General features: G+C 42.6%; 1 protein-coding gene across 2 annotated transcripts in view; it reads right to left on the reverse strand.

Annotated features, from left to right (window-relative positions):
• SETDB2 (SET domain bifurcated histone lysine methyltransferase 2) overlaps positions 1-23326 on the reverse strand; it is a 103118-nt gene that overhangs the window by 28072 nt on the left and 51720 nt on the right. The window contains exons 1-3 of one of the 2 annotated variants that reach the window (XM_049853011.1): positions 23148-23322; positions 5506-5627; positions 729-836 (exon numbers count right to left, since the gene is read on the reverse strand). In XM_049853011.1, coding sequence (XP_049708968.1) covers positions 729-836; positions 5506-5627; positions 23148-23235 — 318 coding nt within the window. In that variant the 5' untranslated portion in view covers positions 23236-23322. Of the gene's footprint in view, positions 1-728; positions 837-5505; positions 5628-23147; positions 23323-23326 lie in introns of those variants that run through there. The other variant, XM_049853012.1, reaches the window with a different exon arrangement.

Genomic DNA, 23326 nt, shown 5'->3' on the forward strand with positions numbered 1-23326 from the left:
TCACCGTTTCCACCCATCCAGTTTCCCTGTCCCTCCTTGCCTTCTCATCTTTGCTTTTGTGTCAGTGTTAACCGTTTGGTCTCGTACAGTTGATCATTTAAGGAAGCATATTCCTCGTGGGCGTTATTGTTTATTTTACAGGCCAATCTATTATTTGACTGATAGGTGACCTCCAGGAGTGGCTTCAGTTCCAGATTAAAAGGGTATCTTAGGGTGATAATCTCAGGGGTTCCTAGTTTGGTTTTTGATTTGGTTCTTAAGGAGTGGAGGAAGGCAGGCTCTGGTTAAATGAGAAAATGTGGCTGTTGTTGTTAGTTGTTGGCAAGTTGATTCCGACTCACAGCAACACCACGAGTGCAGAGTAGAACTGCCCCACAGGCTTCCAAGGCTGGGACCTTTGGAAGCTGATCGCCAGGCCTGTCTTCCGAGGCACCTCTGAATGGGTTCAAACCACCAACCTTCTGGCTAGTAGTCAAGGTTTAACTGTTTGCACCACCCACGGACTCCTAAGGAAGAAAATAAGCATCCTTTTTGTTAAAGCGAGTTTGAGGTGGGATCCTTCCACTTAGAGCCCAAAGCATTCTAGCTGACATCTCTTGATAAAGTCATTATAGTTTCAACTTTTTGAGATGCTTCTTTATCCTTGGCTTATCAAATAGACATCCTTTCAAAGATATCCCCCAAGGACCTGCTTATTCTGTATGAGTAATAAAATCACTTATACTTACCAACTTCTTTCCCCTATGGATTTCTTTCTTTACTGATTCCACATCAAAGTTTCTATCAAGATTAAATGGTTCGTGATCATCACATTCCACAAGTGCTGAAGAATACAACTGTAGATTTAAAAAAAAAAAAAAATCTAGAGTATGCACAAAGTAATGTTAAAAGCTACAAGTCAGAAAATGGTATCAAAAAGTACTCGCCAGGAGTGGAAGACAGACTGGGGTAGAACAGTGACCGCCTTATGTGATATATGAGTGGGCCACAGCCATCCTTCTTCTCTGGGAGCAGCCCCTGGTCTCCAGGTAAGGGGTCCTGGCAGCCATGCTTTATACTGTGTAAACCTCAACCCCAACAACGAATTGGACCTAGGGGGACCCTAACCCAAAACTGGCTAATCAGATAGCCCCACTCATGGTGACCTCATGCACAATGGAACAAAAGGCTGCCTTTGGGAGCCAGGAAATGCCCCTACAGCCTTATAGCAAACACCCCCATTTTTGTTTAGGTCTGTGCAAGTTTTTATGTGTTGCCTGTGCCATCCCCACGATCAGTTGTAGATCAGACCACTCTGATCCATAGGGTTTTCACTGACTGATTTTTGGAAATAGATTGCCAGGCCTTTCTTTCTAGTCTGTCTTAGTCTGGAAGCTCCACTGAAACCTGTTCGGCATCACAGCAGCACATAAGCTTCCACTGAGGGACAGGTGGTGGCTGCACATGAGGTACACTGGCTGGGAATTGAACCCAGGTCTCCTGTATGGAAGGTGAGAATTCTACCACTGAACCACCTTTGCTCCCTTTTTCTATCCTGTTGTTGTGTGCTGTCGAGTCGTTCCTGACTCACAGAGACCCTATATGACAGAGGAGACCTGCCCCATAGGGTTTCCCAGGCTGTAATCTTTATAGAAGCAGATCACCAGGTCTTTTCTCCCACGAAGCTGCTGGTGGGTTAGCAGCCAAGTGCTTAAACACTGCGCCACCAGGGTTCCTTTTCCCTATCCTAGGAGTGTAGAACAGACTCTGAGCAGCAGCTGAAATGACATGGTCAGCAAGGAGAGCAAGTCAGTCTGCAAAGACAGAAAAACAAAACCCAGGGGAGAGAGAGGACGCCTGGGCCCTGACAGCATTGCAGCTTCTCTTTCTTGAGATCTGCCTGCATGCCTCCTTTGGGAGCCAGACAATGCCCCTGCAGCCTTAAAACAAACACCCCCATTTTTGTTTAGGTTGGCTCAAGTTTCCACGTGTTGTCTGAAACCAAAAGAATCTAACAGACCTCTGAATCAAAGATCAGTATTACACATATACTCAAATCACAAACGGCATAAAAAAATAAATAAGAGAAAATTTTTGTTACATTGGCATAGGCAAAAGTTTCTTATAAAAAGCAGAAAAATCATAAAGAAAACAAGAAGGATTTCATTAAAATCAAATTTTAAGAAGTTTCATTAGGTGAAAGTTCACAAAACAAATTAGTTTCCCATTCAATAGTTTGTACATAAAGTGTTCCATGACATTGTTTCATTCCCCACAATGTGCCAGCACTCTCCCCATTTCTGCCCTGGGTTCCCCATTTCCTTTCCTCCTGATTTTCTACCCCATCCTGCCTTCTTGTCTTTGCTCTAGGGCAAATGTTACCCTTTTAATCTCATACAATTGATTGTTCTAAGGAGCATGTTCCTATCAGGTATTATTATTTTATGGGCCTGTCTATGGTTTGGAGACCCTTGTGGTATAGTGGTTAAGTGCTACTATGGCTGCTAACCAAGCGGTTGGCAGTTCAAATCCACCAGGTGCTCTTTGGAAATTCCAGTTCAGAAGAGTGTCTTAGGGCCATAGTCTGAGGGGATCCTCCAGTCTCTGTCAGACAAAATTAATTTTTTTGCCCTTTGAAAGACATTGCTAAGGAAACAAAGAGGCAAGCCAGGGACTGGGAGGAAATGTTCGTAATACAAACATCTGACAAAAGACTTGCATCCTATAATATAAGGGAAACTCTTACAAGTCAATATGACAAACAATTCAATTAAAAATGGGCAAAAAATATGAACATACACTATAAAAGAAGTGTTACATCTGGCAAATAAGTACATGGAAAGATACTCAACATCATTAGCTCTCAGTGAGATACCATGAGATCCTACTGTATGCCCACTTGACTGATTAAAATTAAAAAGAATGAAATACCAAGTGTAGATTGGATGTGGAACAAATGGAACTCATGAACATGGCTGGCAGAAATGTAAAACGGTAAATCACTTTGGTGAAAAAGGCTGAAAAGATCAAGGGAATCTATAGACTTTCTAGAACTAGTACAAGTTTGGCAAGGTTGTTGAATAAAATGAACACATAATAATCAATAGTGTTACAATCAGAACACAATTAAAGAGAATGTTGACAAAACGTAGAAAACGTAACTAATGTCACTCATCAATTTGTGTGGAAACTGTCAAATAGGAACCTAACTTGCTGTGTAAACTTTCACCATAAACACAGTAAAATATTATTTAAAAGAAAAATCAGTAGTGTTTGCATATACCAGTAGTAACTAATTTTAGTTTTTAGGAAAGGCAACAACAACAACAAAAATTAACAAACCCAGGAATAAGCCTAACTCAAAGTTCTAGACCTCTATAGGAAAAATACTACTGAACATTTTTTAAATTTATAAAAGAAGCCATGAAGCACTGGAGAGAGAGACCCTGTTTATGAATGGGAAGATTAACATTTCGTAGAATATCTGTTTTTCCCCAATTCATCTATAAATTCAATGCATTCCAAACAAAATTTCAATGTGGATTTTGTGAAACTTGACAAACTAATCTCAAAATTTCCAACTCAAAAAAACAGCCAAGCCTTATTATAAAGCCACAGCAATTGCGACAGTGTTGAACTGGCTCAGGGACATACAGACGGAGGAGAGCTAGCAGCAGATCCATGCACACATGATATAGTCTATCATTGGCACAAGAGTTAAATAAGCAGCTCTGCAGCCGGACTGCCTGGGACAGAATCCGGGCTTAGTCACTAGTCCTGTGAATGCGGGAAAGTTAATCTCTCTGTGCCTCAGCTGTTTCATCTCTAAATCGGGGATAATAATAGTACCTACTTTATCTCTTAGCGTTGTCGTGAGGGTTAATAGCTTAATACAGGTAAAGTTCCCAGAACATTACCTTGTACATAGTAAGCACTGAATAGTCATAATAATAGCATGTGATATCATTACAAACAAGTCAGTGAGGAAAGGACAGACTTCAGTATACGGTGCTGGGCAAAGTGCTTCATCATATGAAAATAAATAAAATTAGGTCCCTTCCTCATACGGTAATCAAAAATAAATTCCAGTTGGATTAAGAAATGGAATGAGAAAAGCAAAATTTTAAAACTTTGGAGAAAATAGAGTTAGCACAGAAAAGCCATTTTTAGGGGCAGGAAAGCACAAATTACAAAGGATAATGATAAATTTAACTACATGAAAAGCTCTGTCTAACAGAAAATACCATAAATAAAATTAAAAGCCAACATCTATAATAAAGCATTAGGATTTATTTATGTGTAAGTAAGTATACCTAAGAAAACCAAACATCTCAAAGATAAAGTGTAAAGCCTACCAACATACAATTCACAGAAGCAGAAAGCAGAAGGGCCCATGAGCACGTTAAATGATGCGCAACCCTAGTCATAATCAAGGAATGCATATGAGAACGAGATGCCATTTCACACCCATCAGTGGGGGAAAATGACAGTCTCACAATATCAAGTGTTGACAAGGATAAAGAGGCAAAGAAACTCTGAATCAACTGGTGGAAGTCAACCTTGGTACAATCTTCCCCTTGAGAGCAATTTGGCAATTTTAGTGAAGTGTATACACTCCCCACCTGTGCCCACATGGCGACATCCTCACAGTGTGTGAGGAGGCCTAGAAAGGGTGCTTATTAGACATATTAAAAAAAAAAAGGAAAAACCTAAATGTTCATTCACAGGAAAATAGTGATATTATCATCAAATGGAGTACTATATTTAAAATGAAAGCATTAGAGCTACATTTGTCAACCTGGATAAGTCTCAGAAACCTACATGTAAAATTCAAGAACATGTAAAACAATATATCTTGCTTAAACCAAAAAAAACCCAAACCCGTTGCCGATGAGTTGATTCCGACCCAGCGACCCTATAGGACAGGGTAGAACTGTCCCACACGGTTTCCAAAGAGCGCCTGGTGGATTCGAACTGCAGACCTTTTGGTTAGCAGCCAAGCTCTTAACCACTGCACCACTAGGGTTTCCAGATCTTGCTTACAAGTACTTAAATATATGTGGTGGAATTATAAAAACACAAGTTAATGATAAACACTACATCTGTGATGGTGATTACCTCTGGGGAGGGAAAGGAAGAGGGGAATAGAGAGAGATAGAGGGGACCTTCAGGATCTATAATGTTTTATTTCTTAAAAAAAAAAAAAACCCAAAGCAAATATCACATAATGTTATGATTTTATAAATATGGGTGGAAGGTCTATGGGTATCTGTTATATTTGAAATATTAAAATATCTTTAAAGAAGCTTCTTGACTACAATTTTTCTTTTTGTGTTTGGCCAGTTGTAAATAAAATAAAAAGTATAAAAAGGAATCAAAATATCGAAATGGCAAATGTTTTGTTATATATATGTAAATACCCAAAAATGTAACCATAACATGGTTAGACTGACACACTTACAAAAGTTAAAAAAAAAAATGCTCCCCAAATCTCTAAAAGTACTGATGTGTTTTCAGTTAACTTACCAAACAATTTTCATGAGCAGCTACATTCTCTGCTTGCGCAAAGTACAGTACGCTATAATCGAGGCCTTCGGGGCAGAGTGCACATGTCTTTTTTTCCAACTTTTCTGCAACCTGAAAGACACCTATAAGTAACATCCCTGGTGAGAAACAGGTAAGTGGAAACATTTTGTCTTGCTAAATCCTCCACCAGTCTTAATGCAGAAGACAGGGAGCTTGTTTTACGAGAGATTCTTAATTCCCAGGGAGCAAAAGTAAATTGGAGCCCAAGTGGGAAAGAAAATTATATTTTTCAAAAATGGGTTAATGAAAGAAAACAAAAAACACAACAAATTCATTTAAAAATGCCTAGAAGTGAAGAAAAACTTTATTCAAGGAATACACGTCAACAAAGAAAATGATACTGTATTCAAGATATACTGCTCTGGTTATTACATGTTAAAAAAAAAAGTTTAGATCTCTACTTCATGCCATATTCAAAATTAAATTCTAGGTGAATTAAAGAAGTAAATGACCAATGTACTTTGATTTGTTGTTGTTAGATGCTGTTGATGTCTGGTCCTGCGCCATCCTCACAATCGTTGCTATGTTTGAGCCCATTGTTCCAGCCACTATGTCAATCCATCTCTTTGAGGGTCTCCCTCTTTTTGAATGACCCTCTACTCTACCAAACATGATGTCCTTCTCCAGGGACTGGTCCCTCCTGATGATGTGGCCAAAGCAGGCGAGACAAAGTCTCGCCATCCTCGCTTTTAAGGAGCATTCTGGCTGCACTTCCTCCAACAGTTCTGTTCGTTCTTCTGACAGTCCACAGTATATTCAATATTCTTTACCAACACCACAATTTGAATGCATCAATTCTCTGGTCTTCCTTAATGACTATCCAGCTTTCACATGCATATGAAGTGACTGAAAATACCATGGCTTGGGTCAGAGGCAACTTAGTCAACAAGGTGACATCTTTGCTTTTTAACACTTTAAAAAGTTCTTTTTGCAAACAGAACCCGTACCTCACACCATACAGAAAAACTAATTGAAAGTCTGTTAAATGAGGAAAAGACAGTCTCTTCAACCATAACTGGATATCCATCTGTAAAAAAATGAAACAGGACCCATACATCACACTATACACAAAAACTAACTCAAAATGGATCAAAGACCTAAATATAAAATCTGAAACGATAAAGATCATTGGAAAAAAAAAAAAAAAACAGGGACAATGCAAGGGGCCCCAATACGTGGTATAAATAGTATATAAGCCATAACTAACAATGCACAAACACCAGAAAAGAAACTAGATAACTGGGAGCTCCTAAAAATCAAACACTTATTTGTCATCAAAAGACTTCACTGAAAGAGTAAAAAGAGAGCCTATAGACTGGGAAAAAAATTTTGGCTGTGACATATCCAATAAAGGTCTAATCTCTAAAATCTACAAGATGCTTCAACACCTCAACAACAAAAAGACAAATAATCCATTAACAAACGGGCAAAGGATTTGAACAGACACTTCACCTAAGAAGACATTCAGGCAGCTAACAGACACATGAGGAAATGCACACGATCATTAGCTATTAAAAAAAAACCCAGTTAGAGAAATGAAAACCAAAACTACAATGAGATACCATTTCACCCCAACAAGGCTGGCACTAATCCAAAAAACACAAAATAATAAATGTTGGAAAGGTTGTGGAGTGACTGGAACTCCTGTGCCACTGCTGGTAGGAATGAAAAATGGTACAACCACTTTGGAAAACAATATGACGCTTCCTTAAAAAGTAAGAAATATCATGATCCAGCAATCCTACTCCTAGGAATATATCCTACAGAAACAAGAGCTGTCACGCAAATAGACATACGCACACCCATGTTCACTGCAGCATTATTCACAACAGCAAAAAGATGGAAACAACCTAAAAGTCCATCAACAGATGAATGGATAAACAAACTATGGTGCATACACACAACAGAATACAATGAAACAAAGAACAATGATAAATTGAGAAACATCTCACAACATGGACAAATCTGGAGGGCATTATACTCAGTGAAATAAGTCAGTTACGAAAGGATAAATATTGTATGAGACTACTACTATAAACACTCATGAAAAGGTTTACATACAAAACAACAATCTTTGATAGTTGGGTGGGGGAGAGCAAAACACTAAATAGACAATAAACACATTGCTATAGAGTCGATTCTGACTCATAGTGACTCTACAGAACAGAGTAGAACTTCCCCATAGAATTTCCAAGGAGCGGCCGGTGGATTCGAACTGCTGACCTTTTGGTTAGCAGCCATAGCACTTAACCACTACACCACCAGAGTTTCCAAACAGACAATAGGTAAGTGGTAACTTTGGTAAAGGGTAACACAGTATACAATACCGAAGAAGTCAGTACAAACTTGACCAAAGCAAGATCATGGAAGCTCCATAACCCCAAAAAACAGTGCCGTCAAGTCGATTGTGACTCATAGCGACCCCATAGGACAGAGTAGAACTGCCCCGTAGAGTTTCCAAAGAGCGCCTGGCGGATTTGAACTGCCGACCCTTGGGTTAGCAGCTGTAGCACTTAACCACTACACCACCAGGGTCCGTAGACACATCCAAACTGCTTGAGGGGCCAAATTACTGGGCTTAAGTGGCATACCATAGTTTATAAAGAAAATGTTCTACATCCTACTCTGGTGAGTAGTGTCTGGGATTTTAAAGGCTTGGGAGCAGCTGTCTAAGATATTCCACTGGTCTCACCTTATCTGGAGTGAGAGAATGAAGAAAACCAAAGATACAAGGGAAAGATTAGTCCAAAGGACTAATGGACCACAATTACCACAGCCTCCACCAGACTGAGTCTGGTACAACTAGATGGTGGCCAGCTACCACCACTAACTGTTCTGACAGGGATCACAATACAGGGTCCTGGACAGAGCTGGAGAAAAACATAGAACAAAATTCTAACACACACACACACACACACACACACAAATGCCAGATTTGTTGGTCTGACAGAGGCTGGAGAAACCCCGAGAGTATGGCCCTCAGACTCCCTTTTAACACAGTACTGAAGTCACTCCTGAGGTTCACCCTTCAGCCAAAGAGCAGACAGGCCCATAAAACAGAACCATCTAGCCCAGGGGCAAGGATGAAAAGGCAGGAGGGGACAGAACAGCTGGTAACATGGAACCCAAGGTACAGAAGGGGCAGTACTGACATATCATGGGGTTGGTAACTGTCACAGATGGAACTGTGTCCCCCCGAAGTATGTGTCAACTTGGTTAGGCCATGACTCCCCGTATCGTGTGGCTGTCCTCCATTTTGGATTTTCCTATGTGTTATAAAGAGGATTAGGGTGGGACATAACAGCCTTGCTCAGGTCACATCCCTGCTCCAGTGTAAAGGGAGCCTCCCTAGGGTGTGGCCTGCACCATCTTTTATTTTACAAGAGATAAAAGGAAAGGGAAGCAAGCAGAAAGTTGGGGACTGCATACCACCAGGAAAGCAGTGCCAAGAGCAGAGCGCCTCCTTTGGACCTGGGGTTCCTGTGCGGAAAAGCTTCTAGTCCTGGGGTTGATGACAAGGACCTCCCTCCAGGGCTGACAGAGAAAGCTTTCCCCTGGAGCTGATGCCCTGAATTTGGACTTGTAGCCTACTAGACTGTGAGAGAATAAATTTCTCTTTGTTGAAGCTATGCACTTGTGGTATTTCTGTTATACCAGCACTAGATGACTAAGACAGCAGCCAATGTCACAAAATAATATGTGTATTGTTTAATGAGAAACTAATTTGCTCTGTAAACCTTCACCTAAAATACAATTAAAAAAAAAAAAGATTTCTCTCCCAGCAGAGTTGCCCAAAACAGTATGTTGTTTGCTTCTATGGACACTGATTGTTGATTCAAGTAGAATGAAATCCTTGACAACTTTAATTTACATGTGCTTCAATATTATGATAAATTAAGAGAGAATGATAAAAGAAAATAGGAAATAGTTTTTTTTTTTTTTTCATTTAAAGGAGAGGAATGGAAGAAAGGAAAGAAAGTTAAAGGAAGGAAAACCAGTTACCCTAGAGTCGAATCTGACTTATGGTGACCCCTGTGTGTTAGAGTAGAACTGTGCCCCACAGGGTTTTCAATGGTTGATTTTTTCCAAGTAGATCACCAGACCCTTTTTCTGACGTGCCTCTGGGTGGACTTGAACCTCTAAACTTTTTGCTAGCAGCTGAGCCTGCTAGCAGCTGAGCCTGCACCACCCAGGGACTCTGAAGGGAAGGAGAGCTAAAAAGAAGAGAGGCAGAGAAAGGGAGGAAAAGCTAGGTTATACCAAAACTGCCCAGCAGGTGGTCAGCGCAAGGCAAGCTTCTCTAGCCATTCCTTGCTGTTTGACCACAAGCATCAACGTAAGATTTCTCTGCCCTTTGCAGTACTTATTCTCTTATTCATTTGGCTTTCTGTAGTAGAAAACTGTTTTTATTTTTAGTCTTCAAATTTTAGTTTTGAAACAAGGATTATTTTATTATTCAATGGTAAAAGTTTTAAATACAGATGAGGGATGCCTCAAATAGTCCCTAAAAATCCCTTTTGTTTTTCAAAAATGTAAGGTCTCTTGTCTCTCTCTCTAAGGTAGGTCTTTCATTCCACAAAGTCAGAAGACTACACTTGGTGCTAGCATCTATTTCACATTTAGATGAGTTTTCTTCTTTAATTAATTTGTTTCCTAGATTTGGGTTTACCACTCGTCTGTCAGTTTAGCGTACTGTGGTGGCTTAAGGGTTGTTATGATGCTAGAAGCTATGCTGCCAGTATTTCAAATATCACCAGGGTCACCCACAGACAGGTTTTAACAGAGCTTTTAGACTAAGACAGACTAGGAAGAAAGGCCTGTGATTTACTTCTGAAAATTAGCTAATGAAAACCCTATGGATGACAACAGAATATTGTCCAGTACAGTACTGGAAGATGAGCCCCTAGCTTGGAAGGCACTGAAAATATAGTGGTCACAACAATGGACTTGAGCACACGAGCCATGGTGAAGATGGGGCAGGATGGAACAATGTTTCCTTCTGTTGTACACGGGGTCGGACTGAGTTGCAGCCCATTCAACAGCAACTAACAGATTTCGGCTCTAACTAGTGGGGATACAAATTAGTAGTCTCCCAGCCTCCACAAACCAAGAAAAAGGGGTGGTGTCATGCATTGAATTATGTCTCCCCAAAAACGTGTGTATCAACTTGGTTAGGCCGTGATTCCCAGTATTGTGTGGCTGTCCTCCATTTTGTGATTGTAATTTTATGTTAAGAGGATTCGGGTGGGATTGTAACACCACCCTTACTCAGGTGACCTCCCTGATCCAATGTAAAAAGAGTTTCCCTGTGGTGTGGCCTGCACCACATTTTATCTTAAAAGGAAACAGAAGCAAGCAGAGAGTTGGGGACCTCATACCACCAAGAAAGCAGCATTGGAAGCAGAGTGCATCCTTTGGACCTGGGGTCCCTGTGCCTGAGAAGTTCTTCGACCAGGGCAAGTTTGAGGAGAAGGACCTTCCTCCAGGGCCTACAAAGACAGAAAGCCGTCCCCTGGAGCTGATGCCCTGAATTTGGACTTTCAGCCTACTTCACTGTGAGGAAATAAAATTTCTATTTGTTAAAGCCATCCACTTGTGGTATTTGTTATGGCAGCACTCAGTGACTAAGACAGGTGGGATAGAGAGAAAACCCTCAGATGAAATGGGCTGGCTCTTTTTCTTCATTTATCTCAAACATCCAGTAATTCGGTTCAGCTCTTGCACACAAGCCAATGCTCTGGGCGCTCCAGACCAGCACCACCAAAAACATATCTCGTGAGCCACAAAGGTGAACCACGTGTGTAATTTAGAAATTTCTAGGATACAGATTAAAAAAGAAGAGGAAACAAGTGAAATTAATTTTAATACAGGATGCTTTATTTAACCAAATCTATTCAAAATATCATCATTTCAGCATTTAATCAATATAAAAATTATTTGTTCTTCTGTACTGTGTAGACAAAATCTAGTATGTACTTTGCACTTGTAAACCATAAAAACACCCATTGCCACTGAGTCAATTCCAACTCACAGTGACCCTATAGGACAAGGCAGAACTGCTCCACAGGGTTTCCAAGGCTATAAATCTTAATGGAGGTAGGCTGCCACATCCTTCTCCCAGGGAACAGCTGGTGGGTTCAAACTGCTGGCCTTTTGGTTAGCAGCCCAGCGCTTAACCACTATGCCACCAGGGTTGTGCACTTACGGCTCGTCTCAGTTTGGACTAACCATATTGTAAGTGCTCAATGGCCATCTGTGGCTAGTGGCTACTGCACTGAATAGATCTATAGAAATATGAGGCTAGAAGCTTAGAAAATAAATAAGGAGACCAAATCGCAATTAGGAAAATAAATGTCACAAAGTAATATAATTGCTAAGCCAGTGGGAAAGACAATCAGTGCTATCTATTTATAGAAGGAAGTGATCCCTGCGGGATGGACCGTTGGGAAGGAGGGAGCCCTGAGCTGGTACAACCTGAAAGTGAGGGGTGTAGGGTGGAGTGCTGACAGAAACAGGGACATGGGAAAAGGCTCAGAGGCATGTTCAGGAGACAGTAAATGGGGAGAGATAAAGAGGAGTCTGTGCAAAGGAAGCCAGAAAAGAATTAGTGAAACAGACAGTGAAAGACTGCCACCAAGGGATTTTGAGAAAGGGAGTGACATGATGAAAGAGGTGTTTTAAAAGCTCAGTCTAAATATGTGAGGAGAAACACTATCTTCCTGGGTAGGAAGGCTAGTGTCATGGACTGAACTGTGTCCTCCAAAATGTCTGTCAACTTGGCTAGGCCATGATTCCCAGTATTGTATGACTGTCCACTATTTTGTGATCTGGTATGATTTTCCTCTGTGTTGTAAATTCTACCTCTATGATGTTAATCAGGCAGGATTAGAGGTAGTTATGTTAATGAGGCAGGACTCAAACTACAAGATTAGGTTGTGTCTTAAGTCAATCTCTTTTGAGATAGAAAAGAGAGAAGAGAGCAGAGACACACAGGGACCTCATACCACAAAGAAAGTAGTGCTAGGAGCAGAGTGTGTTCTTCGGGCTCAGGATCCCTGCACTGAGAAGCTCCTAGTTCAGGGAAAGATTGATGAGAAGGACCTTCCTCCAGAGCCAAAAGAGAGAGAAAGCCTTCCCCTGGAGCTGACACCCTGAATTTGGACTTCTAGCCTACTAGGCTGTGAGAGAATAAACTTCTTTTTGTTGAAGCCATCCACTTGTGGTATTTCTGTTATAGAAATACTAGATAACTAACATAGCTAGGTATTACAGTGATGCCAATTCCCCCCCGCAAATAAGTTTTAGGTTTTATGTCATTTCAACCAAAATCCCAAGAAGGTTCTTTTTAAAGAACTTGAAAACATGATTATTTGGAAGAATAAACAGGCATGGGCCGTTAAGGAAGTTTTGAAAAAGGACAGGGCATCTACCTGCTTGATTTAAAAACACAAAGGTACAGCTAGGACAGAAGGTTAGATGGCCAAGTCAAAGAAAAAAAAGGAGTGCACACAAGTAGATCACAATTTATAGCTACGAATTTAACATGGGATAAGGTGACATTTGCACGTCTTCTCTGGCACTGATGCTTTAGCCCATCTTTTATTGGGTTAGTCACTATTTTCTTACTGATTTATAAGGGCTCATGATGTATTTGGGATATTAATTCTTTATTGGTCATATACGTAAAAGGAGGCCTGGTGGCACAAATGGTTAAGTGCTCGGCTGCTAATGAAAAGTAGGTAGTTTAAACCACCCAGTGACTCCTAGGGAGAAAGAGCTGGCGATCTGCTCCTGCAAAGATTACAGCCTCTAGGGCGGTTCTGCTCTGTCATATATGGTCGGTCTGAGTCAGAATTGAACGGATGGCACCTAAAGACAACAACAACTGTCATATATTGGTCTTTTAACTTTGTTTATAATGTTCTTTGATACACAGAATGTTTACAGGTTATATTTGATAAAACCATGCCAATCTTTTATTTTATGGTTTCTACCCTTGAAGTGAAGGGGGCATACTCAGAAAACACTTACCTCTATGTTCTTCTAAAATTTTTATTTATTTTTTAACATTAAGATATTAATTACTATGTAATTTATCTTACTGTAAAGTATGAAATAAGGCTCTAACCTCATAATGGTTAGCCACTGATTTTAAATCTCCTTTTTTTATGTTTAATTATTACATATATTTGGGTTTGTTTCCATACTTCTATTTTATTCCATTGACCTGCTGATTCTTTCATCAATACCATACTTTCAAACTTTAGAATATATTTTAATATTTGATGTTATGGATTGAATTGTGTCCCCCCAAAAAATATGTGTCGACTTGGTTAGGCCATGATTCCCAGTATTGTGTGGTCGTCCTCCATTTTGTGCTTGTAATTTTATGTTGAGAGGATTAGGGCGGGATTGTAACACCAGGGATTGTAACTCAGGTCACCTCCCTGGTCCAAAGTAAAGGAAGTTTCCTTGGGGAGTGGGGTGCCTCCAGGCACTTATTGGTGGAGCTACTGAGCTTTGGAACCCTTGCCCCAGCAGGGCAGATGTGGTGTGAGGCCGGAGAAGCCCTGAGGCCAAAAAACCAGGAAGCAGAAGCTAAAGAAACAACAGAAGAAGTTGAGCTGCCTCAGTCTCAAAAGACATGGCCATGACCTCAGGGGTTTCAAAGGGTGGAGCCATGGCCTTTGGTGTTTCTAAGGGTGGAGTTGTCACTCAGGTGGACTAGGAGAATAGTGCACCAAAAGCTGAGGGAGCAGAGTTGCTGTCCCAGTGGGCCCAGAAGGTGGAGCAGAAGCCCAGGGCCGAGGTGCCTCCACTCAGAATCTGGAGAGTGTGATCAATACGTAGAGCCAGGAGGGTAGGGTTATTGTGTAAATTATCTCAGAGAACAGAGGATTATTTTCAAAAGCTTTAAGGGCTAATATAATGCGTTCTGCTGACATGCTTGGTGCCTGTTATGCCTTCTTTTCCTCCAATTTCCCCCATTTGTAATAGAAATGTCTAGCTTGTGCCTGTTCTGCCATTGTACCCTTAGATGCAGATAACTTGTATTCTAGGCTTCACAGATGAAGAGGAATTTTTGGATTTTGGACTTGGAGTTAAGACTTTTGCTATGATATGATGGGGTGGATGTTTTGCATGTTACAAGCATGTGATTTTTGGGGGGGCCAAAGGGTGGAATGTCATGGATTGAATTGCGTCCCCCCCAAAATACGTGTCAACTTGGTTAGGCCATGATTCCCAGGATTTTGTGGTCATCCTCCATTTTGGGATTATAATTTTATGTTGAGAGGATTAAGGTGGGATTCTAACACCAGAGATTGTCATTCAGGTCACCTCCCTGATCCAAGGTAAAGGGAGTTTCCCTGGGGTGTGGCCGGTACCACCTTTTCTCTCTCAAGAGATAAAAGGAAAGGGAAGCAAGCAGAGAGTTGGGGACCTCACACCAACAAGAAAGCAGCACCAGGAGCAAGGCACGTCCTTTGGACACGGGGTCCCTGTGCCTGAGAAGCTCCTCGACCAGGGAAAGATTAAGGACAAGGACCTTCCTCCAGAGCTGACAGAGAAGGCCTTCCCCTGGAGCCAACGCCCTGAATTTAGACCTGTAACCTACTAGACTGTGAGAAAATAAATTTCCCTTTGTTAAAGCCATCCACTTGTGGTATTTCTGTTATAGCGGTACTAGGTAACCAACACGTTTGACAGGGTGTTTGAGGTCCTTTGTCTTGGGAAGAACTAAGAGAAAAACCTCAATATTCTATTAACTTCAGACACACAATCTACTCTGATGGAACACTGTGTTCCTATTTTAGAGAACACTCATAAAACATTAAAACTTGTAAAGCACAGCCTTAAACAAAAAATCAGGCAGATAAATTACTAGTGCTAAAATTCCCTAAGGCCCAAGATGGAGAAACTGAAGATTTTTACCAACTTCTGCACTCTGAAATTGATCAAACATTGATCAAACATTCAATCAAGATGCATTGATAATTACTGGTAACTGGAACACAAAAGTTGGAAACAAAGAAGAAGAATCAGTAGTTGGTAAATATGGTCTTGGTGACAGAAATGATGCCGGACGTCGCATGAGAGAATTTTGCAAGACCAACAACTTCTTCATTGCAGATACCTTTTTTCCAACAACGTAAATGGCAACTACACACGTGGACTTCGCTGGACAGAATACACAGGAATCAAATCAACTACATCTGTGGAAAGAGATGATGGAAAACCTCAGTATCATCAATCGGAACAAGGCCAGGGACCAACTACAGAGCAGCTGCTCATAACACAAGGTCAAGTTGAGGCTGAAGAAAATTAGAACAAGTCCATGAGGGCCCAAGTACAACCTTGAGTATATCCCATCTGAATTTAGAGGCCATCTCAAGAAAAGATTTGATGCATTGAACATTAATGACTGAAGACCAGATGAGTTATGGAATGACACCAAGGCCATCATACTTGAAGAAGGCAAGAGGTCTTTAAAAAGACAGCAAAGAAAGAAAAGACCAAAATGAATGCCAGACGCGACACTGAAACTTGCTCTTGAATGTTGCGTAGCTAAAACGAATGGAAGAGATGATGGAGAAAAGATCTGAACCGAAGTTTTCAAAGGCGGCTTGAGAAGCCAAAGTAAAATATTATAATGTGCAAGGACCTGGAGTTACAAAACCAAAAGGGAAGAATACGCTCAGGATTTCTCAAGCTGAAAGAACTGAAGAAAAAATTCAAGCCTCAAGTTGCAATATTAAAGGATTCTATGGGCAAAATATTGAACGATGTAGGAAGCATCAAAAGAAGATGGAAGGAATACACAAAGTCATTGTACCAAAAAGAACTGGTCGGTGTTCAGCCATTTCAGGAGGTAACAAATGATCAAGAACCAATGGTACTGAAGGAAGAGGTCCAAGCTGCACTGAAGACACTGGTGAAAAACAGGGCTCCAGAAACTGACTGAATACCAATTAAGATATTTCAACAAACAAATGCAGCGCTGGAAGTTCTCACTCATCTATGCCAAAAAACTTCGAAGACAGCTACCTGGCCAACCAACTGGAAGAAATTCATACACGTGCCCATTCCAAAGAAAGGTGATCAAACAAAATGCGGAAATTATCAAACAATATTATAATACCACACACAAGTAAAATTTTGCTGAAGATCATTCAAAAGTGGTTGCAGCAGTACATTGACAGGGAACTGACAGAAATTCAAACCAGATTCAGAAGAGGACATGGAATGAGGGATATCATTGCTAATGTCCGATGCATCCTGGCTGAAAGCAGAGAACACCAGAAAGATGTTTACCTGTGTTTTATTGACTACGTAAAGGCATTCAACTACGCGGATCATAACACATTATGGATAACATTATGAAGAATGGGAACCCCAGAACCTTAATTGTGCTCACGAGGAACCTATACAGAGACCAAGAGTCAGTCACTGGAACAGAACAAGGGGATACTTCATGGTTTAAAATCAGGAAAGGTGTGTATCAGGGTTGTGTCCTTTCAGCATATTTACTCAATCTGTATGCTAAGCAAATAATCTGAGAAGCTGGACTATATGAAGAAGAACGCAGCATCAGGATTGGAGGAAGACTCATTAACAACCTGAGATATGCAGATGACACAACCTTGCTTGCTCAAAGAGGGGAGAGGAAGCACTTACTGATGAAGATCAAAGACCGCAGCCTTCAGTATGTATTATGCCTCAACATAAACAAAACTAAAATCCTCACAACTGGACCAATAAACAACATCATGATAAACAGAGAAAATAATGAACTTGTCAAGGATTACATTTTACTTGGATTCACAATCAACACCCATGGAAGCAGCAGTCAAGAAATCAAACAGACTGCCCTAACAGGGAACACAACAGAGAATCCCCGATGAAGCAGGGGAAAAGAGGGATGTAGACCTCAAATTCTGGTAAAAAGACCAAACTGAAGAGTCTGACTGAGACTGGAGGGACTCCAGAGGTCATGGGTCTCGGGCCCTCTGTTAGCCCCAAACTAAAACCATTCCCAAAGTCAACTCTTCAGACAAAGATTAGATTGGACTATAAGACAGAAAATGATACTGGTGAGGAGTGAGCTTCTTGGCTCAACTAGACACATGAGACTATGTGGGCAGCTCCTGTCTGGAGGCAAGATGAAAAGGCAGAGGGGGACAGGAGCTGGCTGAACGGACATGGGAAATACAGGGTGGAGAGGAGGAGTGTGCTGTCACACTGTGGGTAGAGCAGCTAGGGTCACATAACAATGTGTGTTTAAGTTTTTGTATGAGAAACTGACTGAATTGTAAACTTTCACTTAAAGCACAATAAAAAAAGGGGAAAAAAAAGGAAATCAAACAATGTGTATTGCATTGGGCAAATATGCTGCAAAAGACCTCTTCACAGTGTTAAAAAGCTGAGATACTACTTTAAGGACTAAGGTGTACTTGACTCAAGCCATGAGGTTTTCTATACCCTTAAATGCATGCAGAAGCTGGACAACGAATAAGGAAGACTGAAGAAGAACTGATGCCTTTGAATTATGGTGTTGGTAAAGAATATTTAATATACTATGGACTGCCAGAAGAACAAACAAATCTGTCTTGGAAGAAATACTGCCAGAATGCTCCTTAGAACCAACAATGGCGAGACTTCGTCTCACATACTTTGGACATGTTATTAGGAGGCACTAGTACCTGAAGAAGGACAACATGCTTTGCTAAAGTAGAGGGTCGGTGAAAAAAAGGAAGACGCTCAACAAGACGGACTGATACAGTGGCTACAACAATGGGCTCAAGCATAACAACGATTTTGAGGACAGCGCAGCACAGGGGAGCGTTTCGTTCTGTTGTACATAGGGTCGCTATGAGTCAAAACCGACTGGGCAGCACTAAAAAAAAAAAACACCAAAATTCCCTAGACTATCAAGTCTATCCCTAATAAAACTATGGTGATGTCAAATAAAGTATGTAGGCCCTTTCTGTATAAGAGCTTGACATTTCTGCAGCGTCACCCTTTTCTGTGCATAGATACGCAAGAAATACAGAAATAAGTCATAAAGGAGAGAGCTGTTAAGGACAGCTTCCCAGGTCCTAGTTCCTGGCCCTTTCTAGAAATAGCTACAGGGGCCATCATCAGCAGTGCTGCATGGGGGCTGAGCTGACAGGCAGCTGATATAAAAACAAGCCCTGGTGATCTATTTCTACATATCAGTCAATGAATACCCTATAGACCACAATAGTCTGATCTAATTGTGCATGAAGTCACCATGGGTCAGGGTCAACACCACGAATACTGAATACTGGATGTGCAGGAGAAGTCAAATCTACCACTGAGTCCAGTAACTGTATACCTGAACTAGACAAAAACTGAAACAGAAGAGGAGTGGGGCATTACCTAGAGGTTGTGGACTTGGACAATGAATGGAACCATCACATTGTCTCTGATGACACAGCTGGCCATAACTTTGGGAGAAGTATAACTGAATTTGTATTTGGGATAGCCAGACTGCATTACTGGGGATACCTTTAGAACATATAAATAGGAATATGGATGTGTGTGTTGCGGGGAACGTGGAGTAAAGGTGCGGGCTACCAAGGGGTGCAATGTTCAGTGGACTCCTTTTAGGGTATCTGTCAGCTCACAATGACCCCCTGAAACATAGGTGTGACTCCCAGCAGGCATGTTTGTACTATGTGACTCCATTTCCCTAGACACAACTGACAGTACCAGAGGACACCTGGCTATCTCCCAGATATACAGAATTCAGAATAGAAGATTTTGGTTCAGATTGGGCTGTTCTCTTAAAGGAAAAGATGTAAAATACTGGGAGGCTGTGAAGGTAGCCATCTTCAATCTGATTATCAGGGAAACTAAATCAAAGACAGAGAAGAACAAAGCAGGTAAGCCAAGAGATGCAGAAATAAGACGTACAGGAGAATGCTGTTAAGGTTTAGAATAGCTTCCCAGGTCCTGGTTCCTGGCCCTTTCTAGAAAATGCTGCAACAGCCATGCTCCTGGTCACTCTGTTTCCCAATAACAAGCATTCCTTTTGCTTAAATTAAATCAAGTTATCTACTACTTGCAGCCAACAGGTCCTAATTAACACTGGGCATGTGTACCATCACCGGATCTGTGGGTGCATGTGTGTGTATACGGGTGCATTTACGAGGCAGTTCTGGCAGCGCTATGGAAGATGGACAGCCCTACCCGCATCGTCTTCATCTCGTCTATTCCAATAGTCTCCTCTCCTTGCTTCTGCTTTCCCTCTTAAAACCCCACTCCATTCTTTTCGTTGCTGCCAAAGTGACTGACCTAAAAATGTAAGTCTTCCTGTATTTCTTCCCTGATTAAAAAAGCCTTCTTCATCATCTAGCCATTCAGTAAACATTTAAAGAGGCCCTACTAGGTATCAATTTAGGCAAATTGTCCTAGGCAGCTGCATGCAGTAGAGAACAAGATGAGAGTCTCAACTCCAGAATTTACATTCTAGTGGTGGAGACAGACAATACACAAATATCCACATAAATAATACATGTTTCAGGTAGGGATAAGTGTTATGAAGAAAAATTGCTGTTAGTTGTCACTGAGTTGATTCTAGCTCACGGTGACCTCACTTGTAAAGAGTAGAGCCGCTCCCTAGGGTTTTCAAGGCTGTGACCTTTCGGAAGCAGATCGCCAAGCCTGTCTCCTGGGATGCCCCTGGGTGGGTTCGAACTGCCAACCTTTCAAGTAGTAGTCAAGCGCTTAACCATATTTGCTAAGGAAAGGAATGTTCAATACAGCACTGTAGGGGAGGAAGCCAGGGAAAGATCACAGCACTGTGGGGGCTCTGTCTCACTTCCATTCACCCTGGAACTTGTTATCATCTCTATTGGTCAGGATGCTGTGACAGCAAAGGAGCTTCATGCCCTTCCTGATGGTCATGGTGCTGCGAAGCTATGTGGGGCTCTCCTGCAGGAGGCACCCAGAGGAAAGCCTGTCTTTGGCAAACGGACGCTCAGCTCTCCCTCTCCTCCAAGCAAGTGTGCTAAGCCCTGGGCACACGGTGAAGAGGAAAGCGATGAAGAGTGATCAGGTGCGGGAAGGGGGCGCTATTTTAGATAGGATGGGCAGGCAAGGCTGTGGAGAACACATCTGAGCACAGACCTCAATATGGTGAGGAAGTGAAAAATGGGACAACGTGGGGACAAGTTCTCCTTGCAAGGGAATGGCAAATGGGAAAATCCTGAGGCACAGACAAGTCTGGTGGGTTACAGGACCCACAGGTCACTGTGGCTAGGTGAGTGGCTGAAAGAGGCAACGAGGGGAAGAAAGTCATCAATATGGGCAGGGCCAGATCAGACAAGGACATGAGATAAACTGTAGGCTACAGTAAGGGGTTATTCTGCGAGTAATGGGAAACTACTAGAGGGTGTCTTAGACTGGGTTCTCTAGAGAAGCAAAACCAGTGAAGCATGTATATATACGTAAATATATACAGAGACACTTATATCAAGGAAATGACTCACTTGGTTGTAGAGGCTGGAAAGTCCCAAATACATGAGGCAGGCTGGAGGCTTCTCCTGGCTCACATAGCTGCGGAGGCTGATGAATCCCAAGATCAACAGGTAAGCTAGCAGGCCACTGGCTCACAGACTGTGGAGGTTGACCGATCCCAAGATCAGCAGGTAAGCTAGCAGGCCACTGGCTCACAGACTGTGGAAGTTGACCACTCCCAAGATCGTCAGGTAAGCTAGCAGGCCACTGGCTCACAGACTGCGGAGGCCTACCAGTCAACAGGTAAGCTGCTAACTCAAGTCCCAAGAACTGGAGATCAGACGAACAGGAGCCAGCTGCAGGATCCAGGGCAAGCAAAAACCTGAGAGTCTTGCCAGAAACCAAACCCACTGCCGTCGAGTCGATTCCAACTCATAGCGAACCTATAGGACAGAGTAGAACTGCCTGATAGTTTCCAAGGAGCACCTGATTCAAACTGCCGACCTCTTGGTTAGCCGCCATAGCACTTAACCACTACACCACCAGGGTTTCCTCTTGCCAGAAGGTCCATCTATATCAGATGCAGGCCTCATCCTCAAGGAAATTCCCTTTCAACTGACTGGCTACTCACAGCAGATCCTATCATGGAGGTGATGACATTATATCAGATCTCATCGAGGAGGTGATTACATCATTATATGACTGCCAAACTATACCATAACTGCCAAACCACTGAAAATCATGGCCCAGCCAAGTTGACACACAACCTTAATGACCACAGAGGGCTTTGATTCTTATGTATCTTGTTAAAGTGTCGATTCTGATTCAGTATATTTGGGGGTGGAAATGAAAATTCTCAGCAGGGGTTCAAACCAGAACGAACTGGTTCGAAGCCCTGCAAAAAGCTTTCTCTGGACACCCAGGCTGGGTTAGCAGCCCCTCATTTGTGCCCCTGTGGTTCTTACCACATTATATTAAAGGTAACTATAAGTCTTTTTTTTTTTTTTATAAGTCTTACCCTTTTTTTTTTTTTCTTAAAGTCTTACCGGAAACCCTGGTGGCATAGTGGTTAAGTGCTACGGCTGCTAACCAAAAAGGTCAGCAGTTTGAATCCACCAGGCGCTCCTTGGAAACCCTATGGGGCAGTTCTACTCGTCCTATAGGGTCACTATGAGTCAGAATCGACTTGACCGCAATGGGTATAAGCTTCTCAAGGAGACCTGGTGGCAAAACCTTTTAACAGCTAGGCTGCTAATCAATTTTAAACCCACCCAGTGGCTCTGAGGAAGAAAGACCTGGAGATCAGCTTCCATAAAGACTACAGCCAAGAAAACCCTATGGAGAAGCTCTACTCTGTCACATGGGATCGCTATTGCTGACTTGGAATCAACTCAATGAGCACGTAACAACTAAGCTTCTCTAGGCCTAACTCATCTTTGTACCCCTGTATCCAGCCCTGTGCCTGGCCCATACAGAGGCTCTAACCATGTTTAAGTGAAAGAAAGGAGCCCGGCCAGAAGGCTCTGCTCAGCCAAGGAGAGAGTCGGTGAGGGCTTGAACTACCGAGTGGAGAGTAAGAGATGGGTTCAAAACAGTTATATCCTGTGTGCAGTCATTGCGAGCTGCTCCTTGAGACCAGCGGGCCACTTCTTCAACAGGGCTCCTCCTGCCTACCTCTACCATGACATCCAATTGTATTACGAGTGGGTGGAGGCTTGCTAGGAGAGCAACCCCGTTTATTTCAGGGTTCCTTGATGCTTGTAGTTCTAACGCGGTAGGACAATTAGCGAAGGGCTGTCCACTCAGCAGCGGGAGAGGTAAATAAAAGACGTACCGCCTCTTACATGCTGCCCTGGGGAGAGGCCTTGGCGCAGAGCCGCTTCCGGTCAACGCAGGGCCGCCGCGCCCCGTTTCCCCGGCACACAGCAGGGCGCAGTAGGTGACCAGCCGAAGGGAACGCGATTGTGGAGCCCGAGTCGTCCGGCCACCGCCCAGGCAGGCACCTCGGGTACCCGGGCAGGAGGGACCCTCAGCGACCGCAAGCAGGACCCCTCCCGGCCGCCGTCCCGCGCCTGCCCGCCCGCGCGCGCGGTACTCACCGGTCGGGAAGGGCACCGCGGCCCATGCGGGATTGGCCTCAGCCTCGCAAAGGCCGCGGCCAGGCCCCGGCTGGCACGCCTGCGCCATGGCTGCTCTGGGGCGGCTGCGCGCTCCGGCCGCTTCCCTGCCGAGGCAGCGCTGAGTTTCGTTTCCTTTAAATCTGCCAATGAATGGGTCA

Source organism: Elephas maximus, chromosome 14 (assembly GCF_024166365.1).
Source record: "Elephas maximus indicus isolate mEleMax1 chromosome 14, mEleMax1 primary haplotype, whole genome shotgun sequence".
In the NCBI taxonomy this organism is placed as follows: Eukaryota; Metazoa; Chordata; class Mammalia; order Proboscidea; family Elephantidae; genus Elephas; species Elephas maximus.